The 20,000-nt window shown below is 46.3% G+C and overlaps 1 protein-coding gene across 5 annotated transcripts in view; it reads right to left on the minus strand.

Annotated features, from left to right (window-relative positions):
• The window catches only part of kdm2aa (lysine (K)-specific demethylase 2Aa), a 197,333-nt gene that overhangs the window by 129,281 nt on the left and 48,052 nt on the right, over positions 1 to 20,000 (minus strand). For all 5 annotated transcript variants that reach the window (XM_061772020.1, XM_061772018.1, XM_061772016.1 and 2 more), the window contains one exon: positions 10,789 to 10,919. In XM_061772020.1, coding sequence (XP_061628004.1) covers positions 10,789 to 10,919 — 131 coding nt within the window. The remainder of the gene's footprint in view (positions 1 to 10,788; positions 10,920 to 20,000) is intronic.

Here is a 20,000-nt window from a genome sequence, read left to right on the forward strand (position 1 = left end):
TACTTCCAGAGGTGCTATTGACCTGAAAATTTCACCAGATGTTGGGAACAACCCAAGTAATCCCTACATACAAAGAAAGTAGAACAAATTAATTCAGAAATTAAGTTGTGTGTAAAAATGTGAAGTGACAAAAAGTAAATAAAAAGTATTGAACACGAAGGGAGGAAAAGGCATGGAAGCCCAAGACAAATCCTAAAATCTATCAATAATCAAACAGCAATCCAGCCCCTTGTCAGTGCAAATGAATATCAGCTGGTTCAGTCCTAATTGATGGCCTACAAAATATCTCATTGCCAATGTTTTGAGTCAAGACATCTCATGATGGGTAAGAGCAAAGAGCTGTCTCAAGACCATCGCAAACTAATTGTTACAAAACATAATGGCATTGGTTACAGACGCATAGCTGAGCTGCTGAATGTTCCAGTGAGTACAGTTGGGGCCATAATACGCAAGTGGAAAGCCAATCAGTATTGCATCTCTGCTTTTTGCAGATGATGTGGTTCTGTTGGCTTCATCAAGCCGTGATCTCCAACTCTCACTGGAGTAGTTCGCAGCCGAGTGTGAACCGGCTGAGATGAGAATTAGCACCTCCAAATCTGAGACCATGGTCCTCAGTCGGAAAAGTGTGGCGTGCCCTCTCCGGGTCGGGGATGAGATCCTGCCCCAAGTGGAGGAGTTCAAGTATCGTGGGGTCTTGTTCACAAGTGAGGGAAGAATGGAACGGGAGATCGACAGGCGGATCGGTGCAGCGTCTGCAGTGATGCGGATTTTGTATCGGTCCGTTGTGGTAAAGGAGGAGCTAAGCCGAAAGGCGAAGCTCTCAATTTACCGGTCGATCTACGTTCCTACCCTCACCTATGGCCACGAGCTGTGGATCGTGACCGAAAGAACAAGATTGCGGATACAAGCGGCCGAAATGAGTTTCCTCCGCAGGGTGTCCGGGCTCTCCCTTAGAGATAGGGTGAGAAGCTCGGTCATCCGGGAGGATCCCAGAGTAGAGTCGCTGCTCCTCCACATTGAGGAGCCAGATGAGGTGGCTGGGGCATCTGATTTGGATGCCTCCCGGACGCCTCCCTGGTGAGGTGTTCCGGGCATGACCCACCAGGAGGAGACCCCGGGGACGACCCAGGACACGCTGGAGAGACTGTCTTTCGGCTGACCTGGGAACGCCTCGGGATCCCCCCGGAAGAGCTAGATGAAGTGGCTGGGGAGAGGGAAGTCTGGGCGTCCCTGCTAAAGCCAATCATACCACCATAAATTTGCCTCGATCAGGTGCTCCTTGCAAGATTTCTGACAGAGGAGTGCAAAGAAGAATCAGAAGAGTTGTCCAAGAGCCAAGGACCACCTGTGGAGCGCTTCAAAAAGACGTGGAATTTGCAGGTATAGTTGTCACAAGGAAAACAGTGAGTAATGTACTCCGCCGCCATGGCCCTATATGCACGCTCACCACGCCATTGCTGAAAAAAAAAAAAAAAAAAAAAAGCTAGACTTTACACCAATCTGACCGGCCTGATCGGTATCGGACGATATTTAGCATTTTATGCTGATCGGCTTTAATGTCATAATTCGCATAAATCTGGAAAAGACATTTACTCCGCGTCGCCATCGTACACAGTACCTTTTGAACCCAAAAGCTACCGTATTTTCACGACCATAAGGCGCGTTTATTGTCTTAAATTTTCTCCAAAATTGACGGGGCGTCATATAATGGGGTGCGCCTTATGTGTGCACCGAGTTCCAAAATCTGTAAATGTTGTGGGACTTTAATGAGCACTCTGCTTGACTGACTGGGAGCATTTCCTGCCGACACGCTGCTTATATCGAGGAAGGCGGATGTGACTGAGGACAGCATGCGGACGTTAAAGGGGGAAGGATGCGCGTGACAGAGGACGCTAAAGGCACACCGCCAGTATGTATGTGCATCGGTTTTGTTAAGGACCCCGAAAATGGCACCTACGAAGAGACAGTTTAAACTCCAAGCTATTAGTTACGAGGAGGAACATGGGAATCGAGCAGCCGCGAGTGAATTCAAGATCAACGAATCCATGGTTCGCAAGTGGAGGAAGCAGGAAAACGAGCTTCGGCAAGTCAAGAACACGAAGCTGAGTTTCCATGGAAACAAGGCGAGGTGGCCCGAGTTGGAAGACCAACTCGAGCAATGGATTAATGAGCAAAGAACAGCCGGGAGAAGCGTCTCTACAGTCACCATTCAACTGAGTGCAATAACTAGGAGCTTGCCATCATTCTGGGAGGCTTGACGAAGGAACTCCAACCGCTGGACATCGGTTTAAACAGGGCGTTCAAAGTGAAGTTGTGAGCGACATGGGAGCCATGGCTGACAGATGGCGAACACAGCTTTACTAAGACAGGGAGGCAACGCCGGGCGAGTTACATCACCATATGTGAATGGATTGTGGATGCTTGGGCTAAGGTATCTGCTTTGACTGTTGTCTGAGCTTTCGCGAAAGCAGGCATCATTGCTGAACAGCCCCCCGGCAACGAGACTAACTCTGAGAATGACAAGAGGGAACCCGGCGTGTTTGTTGGTGAACTTTCCCAGCTGTTCATTTCGGATACAGAACATGAGGACTTTGATGGATTTGTGGATGAGGATTGATCAAAAAATAACCTGAGTACATTGTTAAATACTTCAATAAAGTACAACCGAACTCAGTTTTGCTCCCGCTGCCTTTTTAAAAACATTGTTTTAGCATGCATGCATGCTACCGTATGTTTTAAGCTAGCGTATGTTTTACCATGCCTGCGCCCAATAATACTTATGTATGTGTTAAATATAGAAATAGACCCCGTAACTGAGACTGCGCCTTTTAATGCGGTGCACCCTATGGTCGTGAAAATACGGTAAATGACCTGACCAGAGCAGTGATTTCCAAACTTTATGGAGCCCAAGGAACATATTTTACAATTGAAAAATCTCTCGGCACACCAACAAACAAATATGTCACAAGAAGTGGATACATTAATGACTATGTACTTCCTGCCATCTAATAGAAGACCATGCATTTGAGCAATGGTGTCTCGTGGTGAGCGTGCATACAGGCCGTGGCGGCAGAGTACATTACTCACTGTTTTCCTTGTGACAACGGTACCTGCTAATTCCAGGTCTTTTTGAAGCTCTCCACAGATGGTCCTTGGCTCTTGGACAACTCTTCTGATTATTCTTTGCACTTCTCTGTCAGAAATCTTGCGAGGAGGACCTGATCGAGGCAAATTTATGGTGGTTTGATTGGCTTTCCTCTTACGTATAATGGCCCCAACCGTGCTCACTGGAATGTTCAGAAGCTTAGCTGTGCGCCTGTAACTAATGCTATCGTTATGTTTTGCAACAATTAGTTTGCGATGGTCTTGAGACAGCTCTTTGCATCATGAGATGTGTCTTGACTCACACCTGAGCAATGAGACGTTTTTGTAGGCCATCATTTAAAACTGAACCAGCTGATAATCACAAGGAGCTGGATTGCTGTTTGATTATTGATAAATTTTAGGTGTTGTTCTGCCTTTCCATGCCTTTTTGCACCTCCCTTTCTTCATGTGTTCAATACTTTTTCCCTGTGTCAGTTCACATGATTACACATAACTTAATTTCTGAGCTTATTTGTTGTACTTTCTTTGTTTGTATTACTTTGGTTGTTACCAACATCTGATGATATGTTCTGTCAATAGCATCTTTGGAAATATATTTAATGAGAAAAATTGTGACGTGTTAAATACTTATTTCAGCCGCTGTATGTCCTTATTTGTTTCACAAAGACTATTTAGATAACTTTAAAACTGTATAATTGTGGACAAAGGATTCAACGGAGTTACACGTGCAGGGGGGACTCGCCGCTTCTTGTTATAGTCTTTTCGCGGCGTAATCCTAAACTCAAAAGCTTCTCAAGAGTACGTAGGCTTCGCCGAACATAGAGTGGCTCTTCCAAGAGAAAATGCACACAAATACAGAAAAAAACTGCACCAACTGTGCTGTGACGAGACACCATTACACCGGCTGGAGCAGCGTGTCACTGGCGTGGGGAAGGGTCGATACTGTCGGAAATGTCAATGCCATTGATACCAGAACATTGATTTTCAAAATGAAACAGCAATACTTTTGATACATCAGTAATTTGAGGGACTGTATTTTCAGTATCGCATCAGAAAGAAAATCAGTTATATGGATCATTGGCAGACACACAAAAGGAGCACATTGCGGCAGAATTTCTGCACAGCAAAAGCAAAAATCAATGTGTCGGCCCGCCACAAATAAATGTACATGTGTGAAACCCTGAGTGATCTGAAAGGGGCTGTGGAGAGGAGATGCCCTAATTGTCTCAAAGATTTAAATAATTTTTTTCCCCAAAGAGTGGGCAAATATTGCCACATCAAGATGTGCCACACTGACAAGACTTCTTCCCAAAATAACTGTACCTATGGTTTTACAGCGCTCAAAGTGTTAGTTTGAGGGTGTGTATATTTCTTCAACTGGGTTATCGAACAGCTTTAATTTTTCTTTTAAAATATTTAAGTTTCTTTTTCAATTGATTTGTACAGGTTAGAGGTCACAAAGTTTTAAAATAATAATCTGTCTTGGTCTCTAAATTTTTAACATCACAAAAACCTGGCATATGAACAGGGGTGGAGAGAGTTTTTATATCCACTGTATGTTACCATGCCGGCGGCACTCCGGTTTCCTCCCACATCCCAAAAATATGCATTAATTGGAGACTCTAAAATTGCCCGTAGGCATGACTGTGAGTGCGAATGGTTGTTTGTTTCTATGTGCCCTGTGATTGGCTGGCAACCAGTTCAGGGTGTACCCCGCCTCCTGCCCGATGACAGCTGGGATAGGCTCCAGCACGCCCGCAACCCAAGTGAGGAGAAGCGGCTCAGAAAATGGATGGATGTTACCATGCCAACTGTAAGCATGTTAGCATTGTATAAGACATTGTACGCAACCACAGGGAATAACATTCCTTATCATACTCACCTTTCACAATAGTACCTAAACACAGGGCACCAAATTAAATCCTTATCGATCGGTCCTTTTGGCCAAGGCCAACATTTCGAATACTTCTACAAGGCAAGCCCAACTCACTATAAATGCTTCCAGGCTTCCTACGCGTTTGAGATTTCAAAATTCCATACTTTTCCAGACGTCTCAAAGAAAAATCCTTTTGTAGTCAAAATAAAGTTTTATGAAAATTTATTTTCCCTTGCAACACCTGACGGCTTGACTATGAATAGTCAATCCAATCCCATAACTTTCTGTCAATGCTATTCAGTACTCCAGCAAATAGATTTTCAAGGTTGACAATTTTAAATAACTACAGTTATGACGATGATGAGTTCTCAAGCTGGGCACGCTGTACTCTCTGTTGGTCTTCGTTGACTGGATGGTGGATAAAATGATACCAGGGTATCATTCAAAACATCAATGGTGAAATGTTCAGTTTAGATTTTTCTGTTTTTGTTGCAGAATATGTCTGTTTTAATCGGCTATTTTGTTTTCTTCGCATTGATTTCATCCTTCTCATCTTCAAGTCGATTTAAATCTTATGCAGTTGACTCTGTGCTGCTTCTATCTTTTCATTTTTCCCTGAAATCTTCAGCAGCATCCCAGTCATCAAAGGTGTTGTAATCACCAGAGAGAGTAATAGAATGGACCTTATGTCAAACGATTGATTTATGGCCCTGACAGATTTATGGCTTTGACCTTTAGGGGGTTCGTTTTGTTCATATGATGTCATTATGGCTCCCTCTGTCAGACAGGGTCACTCTCGGGCAGTAATAGAATGGAGCTTATGTCAAACGAGTGATTTATGACCCTGACAGGTTTATGGCTTTGACCTTTAGGGGACTTGGTTTGATCATGTGACGTCATTTTGGCTCCCCCTAACAGTCAGACAGGGGTCAAGCGCCGTCAGACAGAGTCACACGCGGGCACGAGCGGCCATCTGGCAGTTTATAGGGTTATAAAACAATAAAACCGGTACTTCAAAGGGTCACAAGCGGCCACCTGGCACTTCAAAGTGTTATGAAAAAAGAAAACAGATACTTTAAAGCTTTATAAAAACAATACAAGTATCACGTGCTATAAAATTGGTACTTCAAAGGGTTATAAAACAAAGTCTGTCAAACGAGTGATTTATGACGCTGACGTATGATTTATGGCCTTGTTTTGACACGTGTATGGCTTTGACCTTTAGAGGGGTTTGTTTTGATCACAAGACATGATGGCTCCCTCTCGCGACCAGACAGGGGTCAAGCGCGGCCCGGCGGCCACGCTCGGTCACGTGGTATACTTCAGGTAAGGGTCGTGCAAGGTCACGCGGCACTTAAGTGTTATTAAACAATAAAGGGTTATAAAACAATAAAAGTATAATGTGCTACAACTTGGGTACTTTTAAGGGTTATAAAAGTCTCACGTGGTATAAAGCCTGGCGCTTCAAAGGATCACCCGAGGTCAGACAGGGATACGCAAGGTCACGTGGTATAAGGAGGGCAAGAGTCACGCGAGGTCACCTGCCACTTCAAAGGGTAATTAAACAAAAAAAGTGGTACTTTAAAAGGTTATTAAACAATACAAGTATCACGTGCTATAAAATTGGTACTTCAAAGAATTACGCGAAGTCAGACAGGGTTACATGAGGTCACGTGATATAATTAGGGCAAGGGTCATGCAAGGTCATATCTAGGGCATGCCTGGGCAGATGTTAGGGAGAGGGGAGAGTGGGGATAGGGGCCACGCACAGACATGTTGTAACAAGTCTAGTCAAGAAACAGGTGGGTTGACAAAGGGCCAGAGGGAGGAGGGGTCACGCACGAGCATGCTGAGACATGTCTGGTTAAGAAAACGCCGGTGGATTTGACATAGGGTCAGTAGGAGGAGTCAGTCAGCTTTTAGCAAAATGTATATGTTGTAAAATCTCCTTTGAGGTCTTTTAAAAAAAAAAAAACTATATACAGTAGGTACGGAAAATATTCAGACCCGCTGAAATGTTTCACTCGTTATATTGCAGGCATTTGCTAAAATCATTTGAGTTAATTTTTTTCCTCAATGTACACACAGCACCCCATATTGACAGACAAAAAATTGAGTTGTTGAAATCTTTGCAGATTTAAAAAAAAAGAAAAACTGAAATATCACAGCCATAAGTATTCAGACCCTTTGCTGTAACACTCATATTTAACCCGGGTGCTGTCCATTTCTTCTGATCATCCTTGAGATGGTTCTACACCTTCATTGGAGTCCAGCTGTGTTTGATTATATTGATTGGACTTAATTAGGAAAGCTACACACCTGTCGATATTTGACCCTTACAGCTCACAGTGCATGTCAGAGCAAATGAGAATTATGAACTGCCTGAAGAGCTCAGAGACAGAATTGTGGCAAGGCATAGATCTGGCCAAGGTTACAAAAAAAACCCCTCTTCTGTACTTAAGGTTCCTAAGAGCACAGTGGCCTCCATAATCCTTAAATGGAAGATGTTTGAGACGACCAGAACCCTTCCGAGAGCTGGCCGTCCGGCCAAACTGAGCAATCAGGGGAGAAGAGTCTTGGTGAGACAGGTAAAGAAGAACCCAAAGATTATGAGACTTATATATTTAACTCGGATGCTGTCCATTTCAAGGGTATCACACAGCCATAGGTATTCAGAACCTTTACTCAGTATTTAGTAGAAGCACCCTTTTGAGCTAATACAACCATAAGTCTTTTTGGGAATGATGCAACAAGTTTTTCACACCTGGATTTGGTGATGCTCTGCCAACCCTCCTTGCAGATCCTCTTCAGTCCTCTCAGGTTGGATAGTGAACATTGGTGGACAGCCATTTTCAGGTCTCTCCAGAGCTGCTCAATTGGGTTTAAGTCAGGGCTCTGGCTGAGCCATTCAAGATCAATCACGGAGTTGTTCTGAAGCCACTCCTTCGTTATTTTAGCTGTGTGCTTAGGGTCATTGTCTTGTCGGAAGGTAAACTTCCAGACCAGTCTGAGGTCCTGAGCACTCTGGAGAAGGTATTCCGTTCAGTGTATCCCTGTACTTGGCCGCATTCATCTTTCCTTCAATTGCAACCAATCGTCCTGTCTCTGCAGCTAAAAAAACACCCCCACAGCATGATGCTGCCCCCACCATGCTTCACTGTTGGGACTGTGTTGGACAGGTGATGAGCACTGCCTGGTTTAATCTCCACACATACCGCATATAATTAAGGCCAAAAAGTTCTATCTTGGTCTCATCAGAGCAGAGAATCTTATTTCTCACCATCTTGGAGTCCTTCAGGTGTTTATTGGCAAACTCCATGCAGGCTTTCTTGTGTCTTGCACTGAGGAGGAGCTTTCTCGGCCCACTCTGCCATAAAGCCCAGAGTGGTGGAGGGCTGCAGTGATGGTTGAGTTTCTAGAACTTTCTCCCATCTGCATCTTTGGAGCTCAGCCACAGTTATCTTTCGGTTCTTCTTTACCTCTCTCACCAAGGCTCTTCTCCCCTGATTGCTCAGTTTGGCCGGACGGCCAGCTCAAGGAAGGGATCTGGTCATCCCAAACATCTTCCATTTCAGAATCAGAATCATTTTTATTTGCCAAGTATGTCCAAAAAACATACAAGGAATTTGTAGTGTTTTTTTTTGTAGTTGGAGCCGCTCAAGTATGACAACAGACAGTCAATTGACAGAGAACACTTTTGAGACATAAGGACATTGACAAAAAACAGTCACTGAGCAACAAAGGGTTGCTAGTTATCTGGTAATGCCGGTACATTTTTTAAAAATAAAAAAAATTATTTTTTTGACAATTGTGCAAAAAGATGCAGAGTCCTCTAGCACTTAGAGCAGTTCGAAAGACTGATATTGCAATAGTCCGGTGCAATGACCATTGTGCAAAGGGCGCCGAGACTTCAAGGGAGTAGTGCGATAATCTGGGACAATGTTGATTGTGCAAATGTTCCAGATACTCCTCAATCAGTGTGCAAATGGAGTAGATGCTACTCTGGCATTGATCGGTAGCGCCTACCTGAGGGAAGGAGCTGGAAGAGCTGGTGACCGGGATGTGGAGGGTCCGAGAGGATTTTGCATGCTCTTGTCTTAGTTCTGGCAGCCTGAGGATTTTTAAAGGATTAAGGACTATGAAGGCCACTGGGCTCTTAGGAACCTTAAGTGCAGCAGAATCTTTTTTTGTAACCTTGGCCAGATCTGTGCCTTGCCACAATTCTGTCGTTGAGTTCTTCAGGCAGTTCCTTTGACCTCATGATTTTCATTTGCTCTGACATGCACTGTGAGCTGTAAGGTCTTATATAGACAGGTGTGTGGCTTTCCTAATCAAGTCCAATCAGTATAATCAAACACAGTTGGACTCCAATGAAGGTGTAGAACCATCTCAAGGATGATCAGAAGAAATGGACAGCACCAGAGTTAAATATGAATGTCACAGCAAAGAGTCTGAATACTTATGGCTGTGTAATATTTCAGTCTTTCTTTTTTAATAAATCTGAAAAAAAATCCCAAATTCTGTTTTTTTTCTGTCAATATGGGGTGCTCTGTGTACATTAATGAGGAAAAAAATCAACTTCAATGATTGTAGCAAATGGCTGCAATGTAACAAAGAGAAAAACATTTAAGGGGTTCTGAATACTTTCCATACCCTTGTAAGCATGTCAATGTATCTAAATACAACCTGTGACTCATCGTCACTGAGATCATAAAGGTAAAATATATTATACGTACAGCTAACTGAATTATTATATATATTTTTTTAAACAGCTAATTTTTAAAATTTTAATATGCAGATGTATGCCTAATTAGCATGAAGTATTTCATTTTTAAATCAACTTCAATGATTGTAGCAAATGGCTGCAATGTAACAAAGAGAAAAACATTTAAGGGGTTCTGAATACTTTCCATACCCTTGTAAGCATGTCAATGTATCTAAATACAACCTGTGACTCATCATCACTGAGATCATAAAGGTAAAATATATTATACGTACAGCTAACTGAATTATTATATATATTTTTTTTAAACAGCTAATTTTTAAAATTTTAATATGCAGATGTATGCCTAATTAGCATGAAGTATTTCATTTTTAAATCAACTTCAATGATTGTAGCAAATGGCTGCAATGTAACAAAGAGAAAAACATTTAAGGGGTTCTGAATACTTTCCATACCCTTGTAAGCATGTCAATGTATCTAAATACAACCTGTGACTCATCATCACTGAGATCATAAAGGTAAAATATATTATACGTACAGCTAACTGAATTATTATATATATTTTTTTAAACAGCTAATTTTTAAAATTTTAATATGCAGATGTATGCCTAATTAGCATGAAGTATTTCATTTTTAAATAAGGCTAAATGAGTACTGGATAAAAATTTGCTCCTCAAAAAGTATGATTCCATCTTACATTTTTCCATTTCCTTATACAGATACGAAAAGTGTACTTGATATTAAATTAAAATGTACATAAACTAAATTGTATCTCAATCCACGTTTAAAAACAAGAGTTTAGACAAATTAATTGTATTTAAAAGTTAAATACAAATGAATTATAATTATCCTGAAATAAAAAGACAGTGGTGCATTTTCCACACTTTGAGACCTGGATATTTATATAATCAAATTCCATACTTTTCCATACTTTCGTAGGAACCCGGTATTTCACAAATGTGGGTTTTGGACTTTCCACAATTTGTAGGCCGATTCAGAATTTCTCCAAGAATTTTCGTAGTTATCACAATCGCTAATATTCCCTGCAATCAAACTGCCTTCATCAATTGTCACAATCTGTTACCTGACCCTGCGTCTTCTCAGGACAGACATGGAAGAGGCTGGCTTCTGTGGTCGTGGCATGACGGGAGCAGCAGCCAGTTTAGGATGAAGGGGAGGTGGTGGTGGTGGTGGTAGTGGCTGATAGTTCAAGAGCTGAAAAAAAAATGCCGTGACTTGCTTGGGAAAAAAAACTAAATTCACGATTTCAAAGAGTTTACAAGGTATAGATTCAGTTTGCCAATATAATGTTACTATGCAGCATCTTGCAGTGACAAATGGGACAAACTTATCACTTTGGGATGCAGCCTGTGAGTAGACAGAGGTTAATGTCTGAATAACTGCTGTTCTTTTACACACATGGATAAAATTGTAGGCGGCACGGTGAATGACTGGTTAGAGCATCTGCCTCACAGTTCTGAGGACCGGGGTTCAATCCCCGGCCCCGCCTGTGTGGAGTTTGTATGTTCCCCCCGTGCCTGTGTGAGTTTTCTCTGGGCACTCCGGTTTCCTCCCACATCCCAAAAACATGCATGCTAGGTTAATTGGAGACTCTAAATTGCCCGTAGGTGTGAATGTGAGTGTGAAGCTGGGATAGGCTCCAACACTCCCACGACCCTTGTGATAAGGATAAGCGGCTCAGAAAATGGATGGATGGATAAAATTGTTGGTACCCCTCTATTCGTGAAAAAACCACAGTGGTCACCCACAACCCACAAATAACTTGAATCTGACAAAAGTACTAGATAAAAAAAAATAAAAAAAAAATAAAAGAAAAGCAAATTAACCAATGAAAATCAGACATTGCTTTTGAATTGTGGTTCAAAGAAATTATTTAAACTCATGAAACAGGCCTGGACTAAAATGTAACCTTAATATTTTGTTGCACAACCTTTATGAGGCAATCACGGCAGTATTTTTATTTAATTTTTTTAAACTTTCAATGAAACTTCTGCACTTCTCAGCAGGTATTTGGGCCACTTTGGAGAAAATTGCTCTAGTCTTCTCAGGTTTGAAGGTTGCTTTCTCCAGATGGGATGTTTCAGCTCCTTCCACAGATGTTTAATAGGATTTAGATCAGAACTCAACGAAGGCCACTTCATAATAGTCCAATATTTTGCTCTTAGCCATTCTTTGTTGTTTTTAGCTGTGTGTTTTGGGTCATTAACCTGTTGCAAGACCCATGACCTGAGACTGAGACCAAGCTTTCTGGCATTGGGAAGCACATTTTTCTCTGGAATACCTTGATAGTCTTGAGATTTTATTGCGGACAAAAGCAGTGTGGGGTCACTGACAAACTTTGCCAACAACGACATAGGAGCGTCTGCAAGTGATTTTTAAGACACTATTAGATGTGTAATGTACGTATAACATGATGTATGAGTGAGCTGAATGGGTGTTTTTTTTTTTTTACCTAAAATGGGAATTGCTTGCATGTTAATGCTAAATGCAAATGCTAACCGTTTAGCATTTAGCATTATGTCTCAAATTTTGTACACCGGATTTATACCATACACTCAGTACCAACATATGCAGTTTAAGGATACAAGTCAGTCCTTCATAAATGAGAATAGAATGCACTCTTTCCCTTTCGGCTTGTCCCCTTAGGGGTTGCCACAGCGTGTGATTCTTTTCCATGTCAGCCTATCTCCTGCATCCTCCTTTCTAACACCAAGTAGCCTCATGTCTTCCCTCACTACATCTATGAACATTCTCTTTGGTATTTCCCGAGCTTTCTTGCCTGCCAGCTCCAACCTCATCTTCTACCAATATACTCACTCACTCTCCTCTGGACGTGTCAAAACCATCAAAGTCTGCTCTATCTAACTTGGTCTCCAAAACATCTAACCTTGGCTGTCCCTCTAATGAGCTAATTTCTAACAAAGTGCTAACTTCATCCATTTCCAACCTTTTTGCAAAGTCTCCCATCATCAGTCCCTCGAGGTTCCTTTCCTGGATGCCGGACTTAACCATCACTTTTCCATCACCCCTGTTTCATGTCCATTAAAATCTGCACCAATCACAACTCTCTCTCTGTCTGGAATACTCAGAACAACTTCATCTAGCTCCTTCCAGAATTTCTCTTTCACCTCTAGCCCTGTAAAGCCCAAATCATTAAATAATTGACAGAAAATTCAAATTCTATTAAACTGGAGCCTTTTGTCTTTTGTGTACACAAGATAAGAAAAGTAAGTCCTTATATATCTAGAACAATGACACATTAGATATGAGTTGTATAGGGCAGTAGTTCTACACCCTGTTAGGGAAGGACAGGACAAGATAGCATAGGACAAGGACAGGAGAGGAAGGATGCAGGACAAGGGTCGTGAACTGGGCTGTACAATTGAAGTGTGGTGGGAATGGCTATGTAAATTATAAACATCGAAACGACCAGAGTGTGAGTGAGGAGATCCCCAAGCAATTCGCATATCCATGAGTTATTTGTCGCAATAAGTGAGAGGCCCTACACCCAGCGAAAAAGTCCCAAGGGTGTGTCCCTGAATTGACACAGTTTCGCATGCACAATGACTGACATAAGTGTCCTGTAATTGCTGTGCCTGCACTGCAGTGGCTGAGGACCCCACCCAATCAATCGTGAGGCGGGATCGGGCCCAGGAGTCCACTCGAGGGCAGCCCAACAGGTGGGACACGTCCGACACCGAGGGACCCAGGGCGGTCCGCCGCCCCCACCGAGGCGCAATGACAACCGGCCTGTGACTATGACTGCCAGTCATTGGCCCTACCCCATGTATCAGTGCCCCCCCGTGTGGTCCATCCATCCATCCATCCATTTTCTACCGTTTATCCGGATCGGGTCATGGGGGTAGTAGCTTTAGCAGGGACGCCCAGACTTCCCTCTCCCCAGCCACTTCCTCTAGTTCTTCCGGGGGATCCCGAGGCGTTCCCAGGCCAGCCGAAGGATGTAGTCTCTCCAGCGTGTCCTGGGTCGTCCCCGGGGTCTCCTCCCGGTGGGTCGTGCCCGGAACACATCACCGGGGAAGCATCAAAATCAGATGCCCCAGCCACCTAATCTGGCTCCTCTCAATGTGGAGGAGCAGCGACTCTACTCTGAGATCCTCCTGGATGACCGAGCTTCTCACCCTCTCTCTAAGGAAAAGCCCGGAAATCCTGCGGAGGAAACTCATTTCGGCCGCTTGTATCCGGGATCTTGTTCTTTCGGTCACGACCCACAGCTTGTGACCATAGGTGAGGGTAGGAACGTAGATCAACCGGTAAATTGAGAGCTTCGCCTTTCGGCTTAGCTCCTTTACCACAACGGACCGATACAAAATCCGCATCACTGCAGACGCTGCACCGATCCGCCTGTCGATCTCCCGTTCCATTCTTCCCTCACTCGTGAACAAGACCCCAAGATACTTGAACTACTCCACTTGGGGCAGGATCTCATCCCCGACCTGGAGAGGGCATGCCACTCTTTTCCGACTGAGGACCATGGTCTCAGATTTGGAGGTGCTGATTCTCATAACAGCCGCTTCACACTCGGCTGCGAACTGCTCTAGTGAGAGTTGGAGGTCACGGCTTGATGAAGCCAACAGAACCACATCATCTGCAAAAAGCAGAGATGCAATACTGAGGCCACCAAACCGGACCCCCTCTACGCCTCGGCTGCGCCTAAAAATTGTCCATAAAAGTTATGAACAGAATCGGTGACAAAGGGCAGCTTTGGCGGAGTTCAACCCTCACCGGGAACGAGTCCGACTTACTGGTGGATACGCATACCAAACTCTGACTCCGGTCGTACAGGGACCGAACAGCCCGTATCAGGGGGTTCGGTATCCTATACTCCCGAAGCACCTTCCACAGGACTCCCCGAGGGACACGGTCGAACGCCGCCTCCAAGTCCACAAAACACATGTAGACTGTTTGGGCGAACTCCCATGTACCCTCGAGGACCCTGCCGAGGGTGTAGAGCTGGTCCACTGTTCCACGGCCAGGATGAAAACCACACTGCTCCTCCTGAATCTGAGATTCAACTTCCCGACGGACCCTCCTCTCCAGCACCCCTGAATAGACCTTACCAGGGAGGCTGAGGAGTGTGATCCCCCTGTAGTTGAAACACCCCCTCCGGTCCCCCTTCTTAAAAAGGGAGACCACCACCCCAGTCTGCCAATCCAGAGGCACTGTCCCCGATTGGCCACGCGATGTTGCAGAGGCGTGTCAACCAGGACAGCCCCACAACATCCAGAGCCTTTAGGAACTCCAGGCGAATCTCATCCACCCCCGGGGCCCTGCCACCGAGGAGCTTTTTAACTACCTCGGTGACCTCAAACCCAGAGATAGGAGAGCCCGCCTCAGAGAACCCACACTCTGCTTCCTCATGGGAAGGCGTGTCGGTGGAATTGAGGGGGTCTTCGAAGTATTCTCCCCACCGACTCACAACGTCCCGAGTCGAGGTCAGCAGCGCCTCATCCCCACTATACACAGTGTTGGTGGTGCACTGCTTTCCTCTCCTGAGACGCCGGATGGTGGACCAGAATTTCCTCGAAGCCGTCCGGAAATCTTTCTCCATGGCCTCACCGAACTCCTCCCATACCCGAGTTGTTGCTTCAGCGACCAACAGAGCTGCATTCCGCTTTGCCGGTCGGTACCCATCAGCTGCCTCAGGAGTCCCACAGGCCAAAAAGGTCCGATAGGACTCCTTCTTCAGCTTGAAGGCATCCCTCACCGTTGGTGTCCACCAACGGGTTTGGGGATTGCCGCCACGACAGGCACAGACCACCTTACGGCCACAGCTCCAGTCGGCTGCCTCAGCAATGGAGGGGCGGAACATGGTCCACTCGGGTTCTGATCGGGTGGGCCGTTCCTCCCGATCACGCCCTTCCAGGTATCACTGTCATTGCCCACGTGAGCATTGAAATCCCCCAGCAGAACGATGGAGTCCGCAGCGGGAGCGCTCTCCAGCACCCCCTCCAAGGACTCCAAAAAGGGTGGGTATTCTGAACTGCTGTTTGGTGCATAGGCACAAACAACAGTCAGGACCCGTCCCCCCACCCGAAGGCGGAGGGAGGCTAACCTCTCATCCACTGGGGTGGACCCCAACGTACAGGTGCCAAGCCGGGGGGGCAATAAGTATACCCACACGGCAACTCCAGAGTGGAAGAGAGTCCAACCCCTCTCGAGAGGACTGGTACTAGAGCCCAAGCTGTGCGCGGAGGAGAGTCCGACTATATCGACCTCACACACCAGCTCGGGCTCCTTCCCTGCCAGAAGTGACATTCCACGTCCCTAGAGCCAGCTTCTGTAGCCGGGGATCGGATCGCCAAGGTCCCCGCCTTCGGCCACCGCCCAGCTCACACTGCACCAGACCCCTATGGCCCCTCCCACAGGTGGTGGGAAGGGGCATAAAGCCCCAGACAACTTAGCTCCTAGGATCACTGGGACACACAAAGACCTCCACCACGACAAAGTGACGGCTCAAGGAGGGGCCCCCGTGTGGTGTGGTGCATTAACATCTGGAGAGGACCGTGAGCCATAAAAAATATATTAACAGTGAGTGTGTGCGCTAAGTGAGTGATTAAGAGAAATGGCTCCTGCAGCTCGGGCCCATCTGGCAGGACAACCACAGACAAAGAGGGCCACCCTCCCCAGCCACGACCCCGGGATTCTGCCCCACATTCCAGCCAGCAACCACTACCCACCCCCGAGTGTGGGAGGTGCCGCCCCCCCCCAAAAAAACCAGGCGGGGACGAAAACCCCACAGCCCGCAGGGGTCCACCAAGAGGAGGAGGCGACCACAGCGCAACGCAAGGAACAGAGAGAAGAGTAGGAAGCAAGCCCAAGGACCGACAGGGGGGACCCACCAACCCCCACCAGTAGCCAGAGCGGGGGACCAAGGTGGGCGCCAGCTGGCACCGCCCCAGCGAGCGAGTCCACCGTCACACCATCAATGTTCTCCGGGAGGTCAATCCAGTGGACCGCCCCCCCACCTCAGAGATCGGGAAGGAGTAAAGAAAGTCCCGCCCCTTATATAACTTTTTGAAAAGCTGATAGACCCCCCCGCCCCAGTGACCCTCTGTTAACCCCGTGTTTCCAGACTTTCTCTGACATGTCCGGGGATGATCAAGCATGACGAATGCCCACACCGGCCAAATGTTACGGAACGTCCGTATTTTGGTACAGAAATCCCTGTACAATGACTCGTTACAGCCGTAACACCGATTGTTTTGGATATTGGAAAAAAACAAATGCTGTGTCCTTCATTACAGGCCAGTATGGCACTGTGTCAGGTCACCGTGACACAGATGGTAAAAAAAAAAAAAATAAATTAAAAAAAAAAAGAAGGGAAAAAAAATGGCGTGTCCACATTGAACAGCTGCTTGTGCACTACATTTTATTACGCACCCCGGCTGCCAAGGCACGGGGGCGAAATTTCTTTTTGCGTCCGGTGTCAACTCACGATAAGTCACCATGCTTTTTAAGTACTATCACGAAGGCAGGGTGAGGAATGGGTTGGCAAAGCAAACAGTCGTGATGCTAATCACTAAGCTATCGTGTCAGGAATTCGCAAAACACCAAAACCAGTGATTGGGTAATAGAGCACACTGGTCACACAGGTATTGCTGGAACCACGTTATGGCAGAAAGTAACCAAGTTTTAACAACAAAATAACAGGCAATTGAATACGTCCCCTCCCAGAGCCGTCACCTTATTGTAGTGGAGGGTTTTGTGTATCCTGATGATCCTAGGAGCTAAGTTGTCTGGGGCTTTTATGCCCCTTGCATGGTTACCCCGGTCCCTCCTTGGTGAGGGACCGGACAAAGCATGATTCAAAGACCCCTGATGACGACAGACAAATATGGACGACGTTTTCCCTCGCCCGGATGCGGATCACTGGGGCCCCCCTCTGGATCCAGGCCTGAAGGTGTGGCTCGATTGCGAGCCCCCTGGTGGCCGGGGCCTGCACCCATGGGACCCTCCCTCCACCTTCAGGTGGGGGACGGGCCCTGACTGTTGTTTGTGCCTATGCACCAAACAGCAGCTCAGAGTAACCACCCTTTTTGGAGTCCTTGGAGAGGGTGCTGGAGCGCACCCCTGCTTGGGACTCCCTCGTTCTGCTGGGGGACTCCAATGCTCACGTGGACAATGACAGTGAGACCTGAGGGGCGTGATTGGGAGCAATGCCCCCCACCCCATTGTCCATTTCGAACACCATGTGTAGACATAAGGGTATCCACATGTACACTTGGCACCAGAACACCCTTGGCCAGAGTTCGATGATCAATTTTGTGGTCTTGTCATCAGCCTTGCAGCCCCATGTCTTGGACTCATGGGTGAAGAGCGGGGCAGCGTTGTCAACCGATCGCCACCTGGTGGTGAGTTGGCTCCAATGGTGGGGAAAGATGCCGGTCCGACCTGGAAGACCTAAGCGTATTGTGAGGGTCTGTTGGGAACGTCTGGCAGAGTCCTCTATCTGAAGTAGCTTCAACTCCCACCGACGGGAGAACTTCGGCCACGTTCCGGTGGAGGCGGGGGACATTGAGTCCGAGTGGACCATGTTCCATGCCTCCATTGTTGAGGTGGCTGGCTGCAGCTGTGGCCGTAGGTTGGTCGGGGCCTGACATGGCGGCAATACCTAAACCCGCTGGTGGACAACAGCAGTAAGGGATGCCGTGAAGCTGAAGGAGTCCTATCGAGGCTGTGGGACTCTGGAGGCAGCTGATGGGTACCAGATGGCCAAGCGGAATACGGCCTTGGTGGTCGCCGAGGTAAAAACTCTAGCATGGGAGGGGTTGGGTGAGGGTATGGGGAAGAACTTTCAGACTGCTCTTATGAAATTCTGGTCCAGCATCTGGAGTGTCAGGAGGGGGAAGCAGCGCACTGTATTGAGTGGGGATGGGGCAGTGCTGACCTCGACTCGGGATGTTGTGAGTTGGTGGGCCGATTACTTCAAAAGCATAAATTTCACTCCGGGGACTCAAAAGGCGGGCTCTCCTATCTCTGGGGTTGAAGTCAATGCGGTGGTTAGAAAGCTTCTCAGTGGGAGAGTTCCTGAATGCTTTGGATGTTGTGGGACTGTTCTGGTTGCCACGCATCTGCAACATTGTGTGGACATCAGGGACAGTCTGGATTGTCAGACCGGGATGGTGGTCTCCCTTTTTAAGAAGGGGGATCAGACGGAGGTTGTGTTCCAACTATAGGGGGATCACACTCCTCAGCCTCCCTGGTAAGGTATATTCAGGGGTTCTAGTGAAGGAGGGTTTGTCAGGAAATCAAATCTCAGATTCAGGAGGAGCAGTGTGGTTTTCGTCCTGGCCGTGGAGCGTTGAACCAGCTCAACACCATCAGGGTCCTCAAGGGTGCATGGGAGTTTGCCCAACCAGTCTACATGTGCTTTGTGGATCTGGAGAAGGCATTCGACCATGTCCCTCCGGGAGTGCTGTGGAGGGTGCTCTGGGAGTAAGGGGTACCCCTTAATAAGGGCTGTTCGCTCCCTGTACGAACAGTGTCAGTTTGGTCTACATTGCCGGCAGTAAGTTGGATTCGTTTCCAGTGAGGTCTGGATTCTGCCAAGGCTGTCCTTTGTCATAGATTCTGTTCATAACTTTAATGCATATAATTTCTAGGCGGAACCAAAGGACAGCAAGTCACATTAGCATTGTGGCTACGATATTTTCCTTGTGACAACAGTACCTGCTGTTCATAACTTTAATGCATATAATTTCTCGGCGGAGCCTATAAAGGACAGCAAGTTACATTAGCATTGTGGCTACGAGCTAACTAGCAAAGTGGACATAGTGTCATAGTCACCACAGTCAAGGTGCTCATGAACCGCCAGGGTTTGTGACATCCGCCTAATTTAAAGCCATCTTATGAGAGGAGGTCATTATTGAGCCATCAAATATACCAAAACATCTGAAGCATCTGAACAAGTGGAACCACTCTTATCACAGTATCCCTGTTACAAGGGCTGGAGTGAACCCCCTAGCAAGCCGGTTTTAGGTCACAGGCCGTGTGTTTGACACCCCTGATCTATACAGACACGCAACTGCCCTGTGTTCCAGAGTCAAGACTCATAGGGCCACATCTCCATGTGTCTTGAAGGATATTTTTAGTCTTGCATGAACTGCCCAGATAGACTTGACATCACACCCATAGACATGAATGTCTGTATAAATTGTGCCTTAGGAAACTGAAACAGGGTAACCACACTGGTGAGAATCTTCTGTGTGGCACCTGCTTATGGCTGAAAAGTTAGAGGTTAAAATTAATAATGAC

Source organism: Phyllopteryx taeniolatus, chromosome 4 (assembly GCF_024500385.1).
Source record: "Phyllopteryx taeniolatus isolate TA_2022b chromosome 4, UOR_Ptae_1.2, whole genome shotgun sequence".
In the NCBI taxonomy this organism is placed as follows: domain Eukaryota; kingdom Metazoa; phylum Chordata; class Actinopteri; order Syngnathiformes; family Syngnathidae; genus Phyllopteryx; species Phyllopteryx taeniolatus.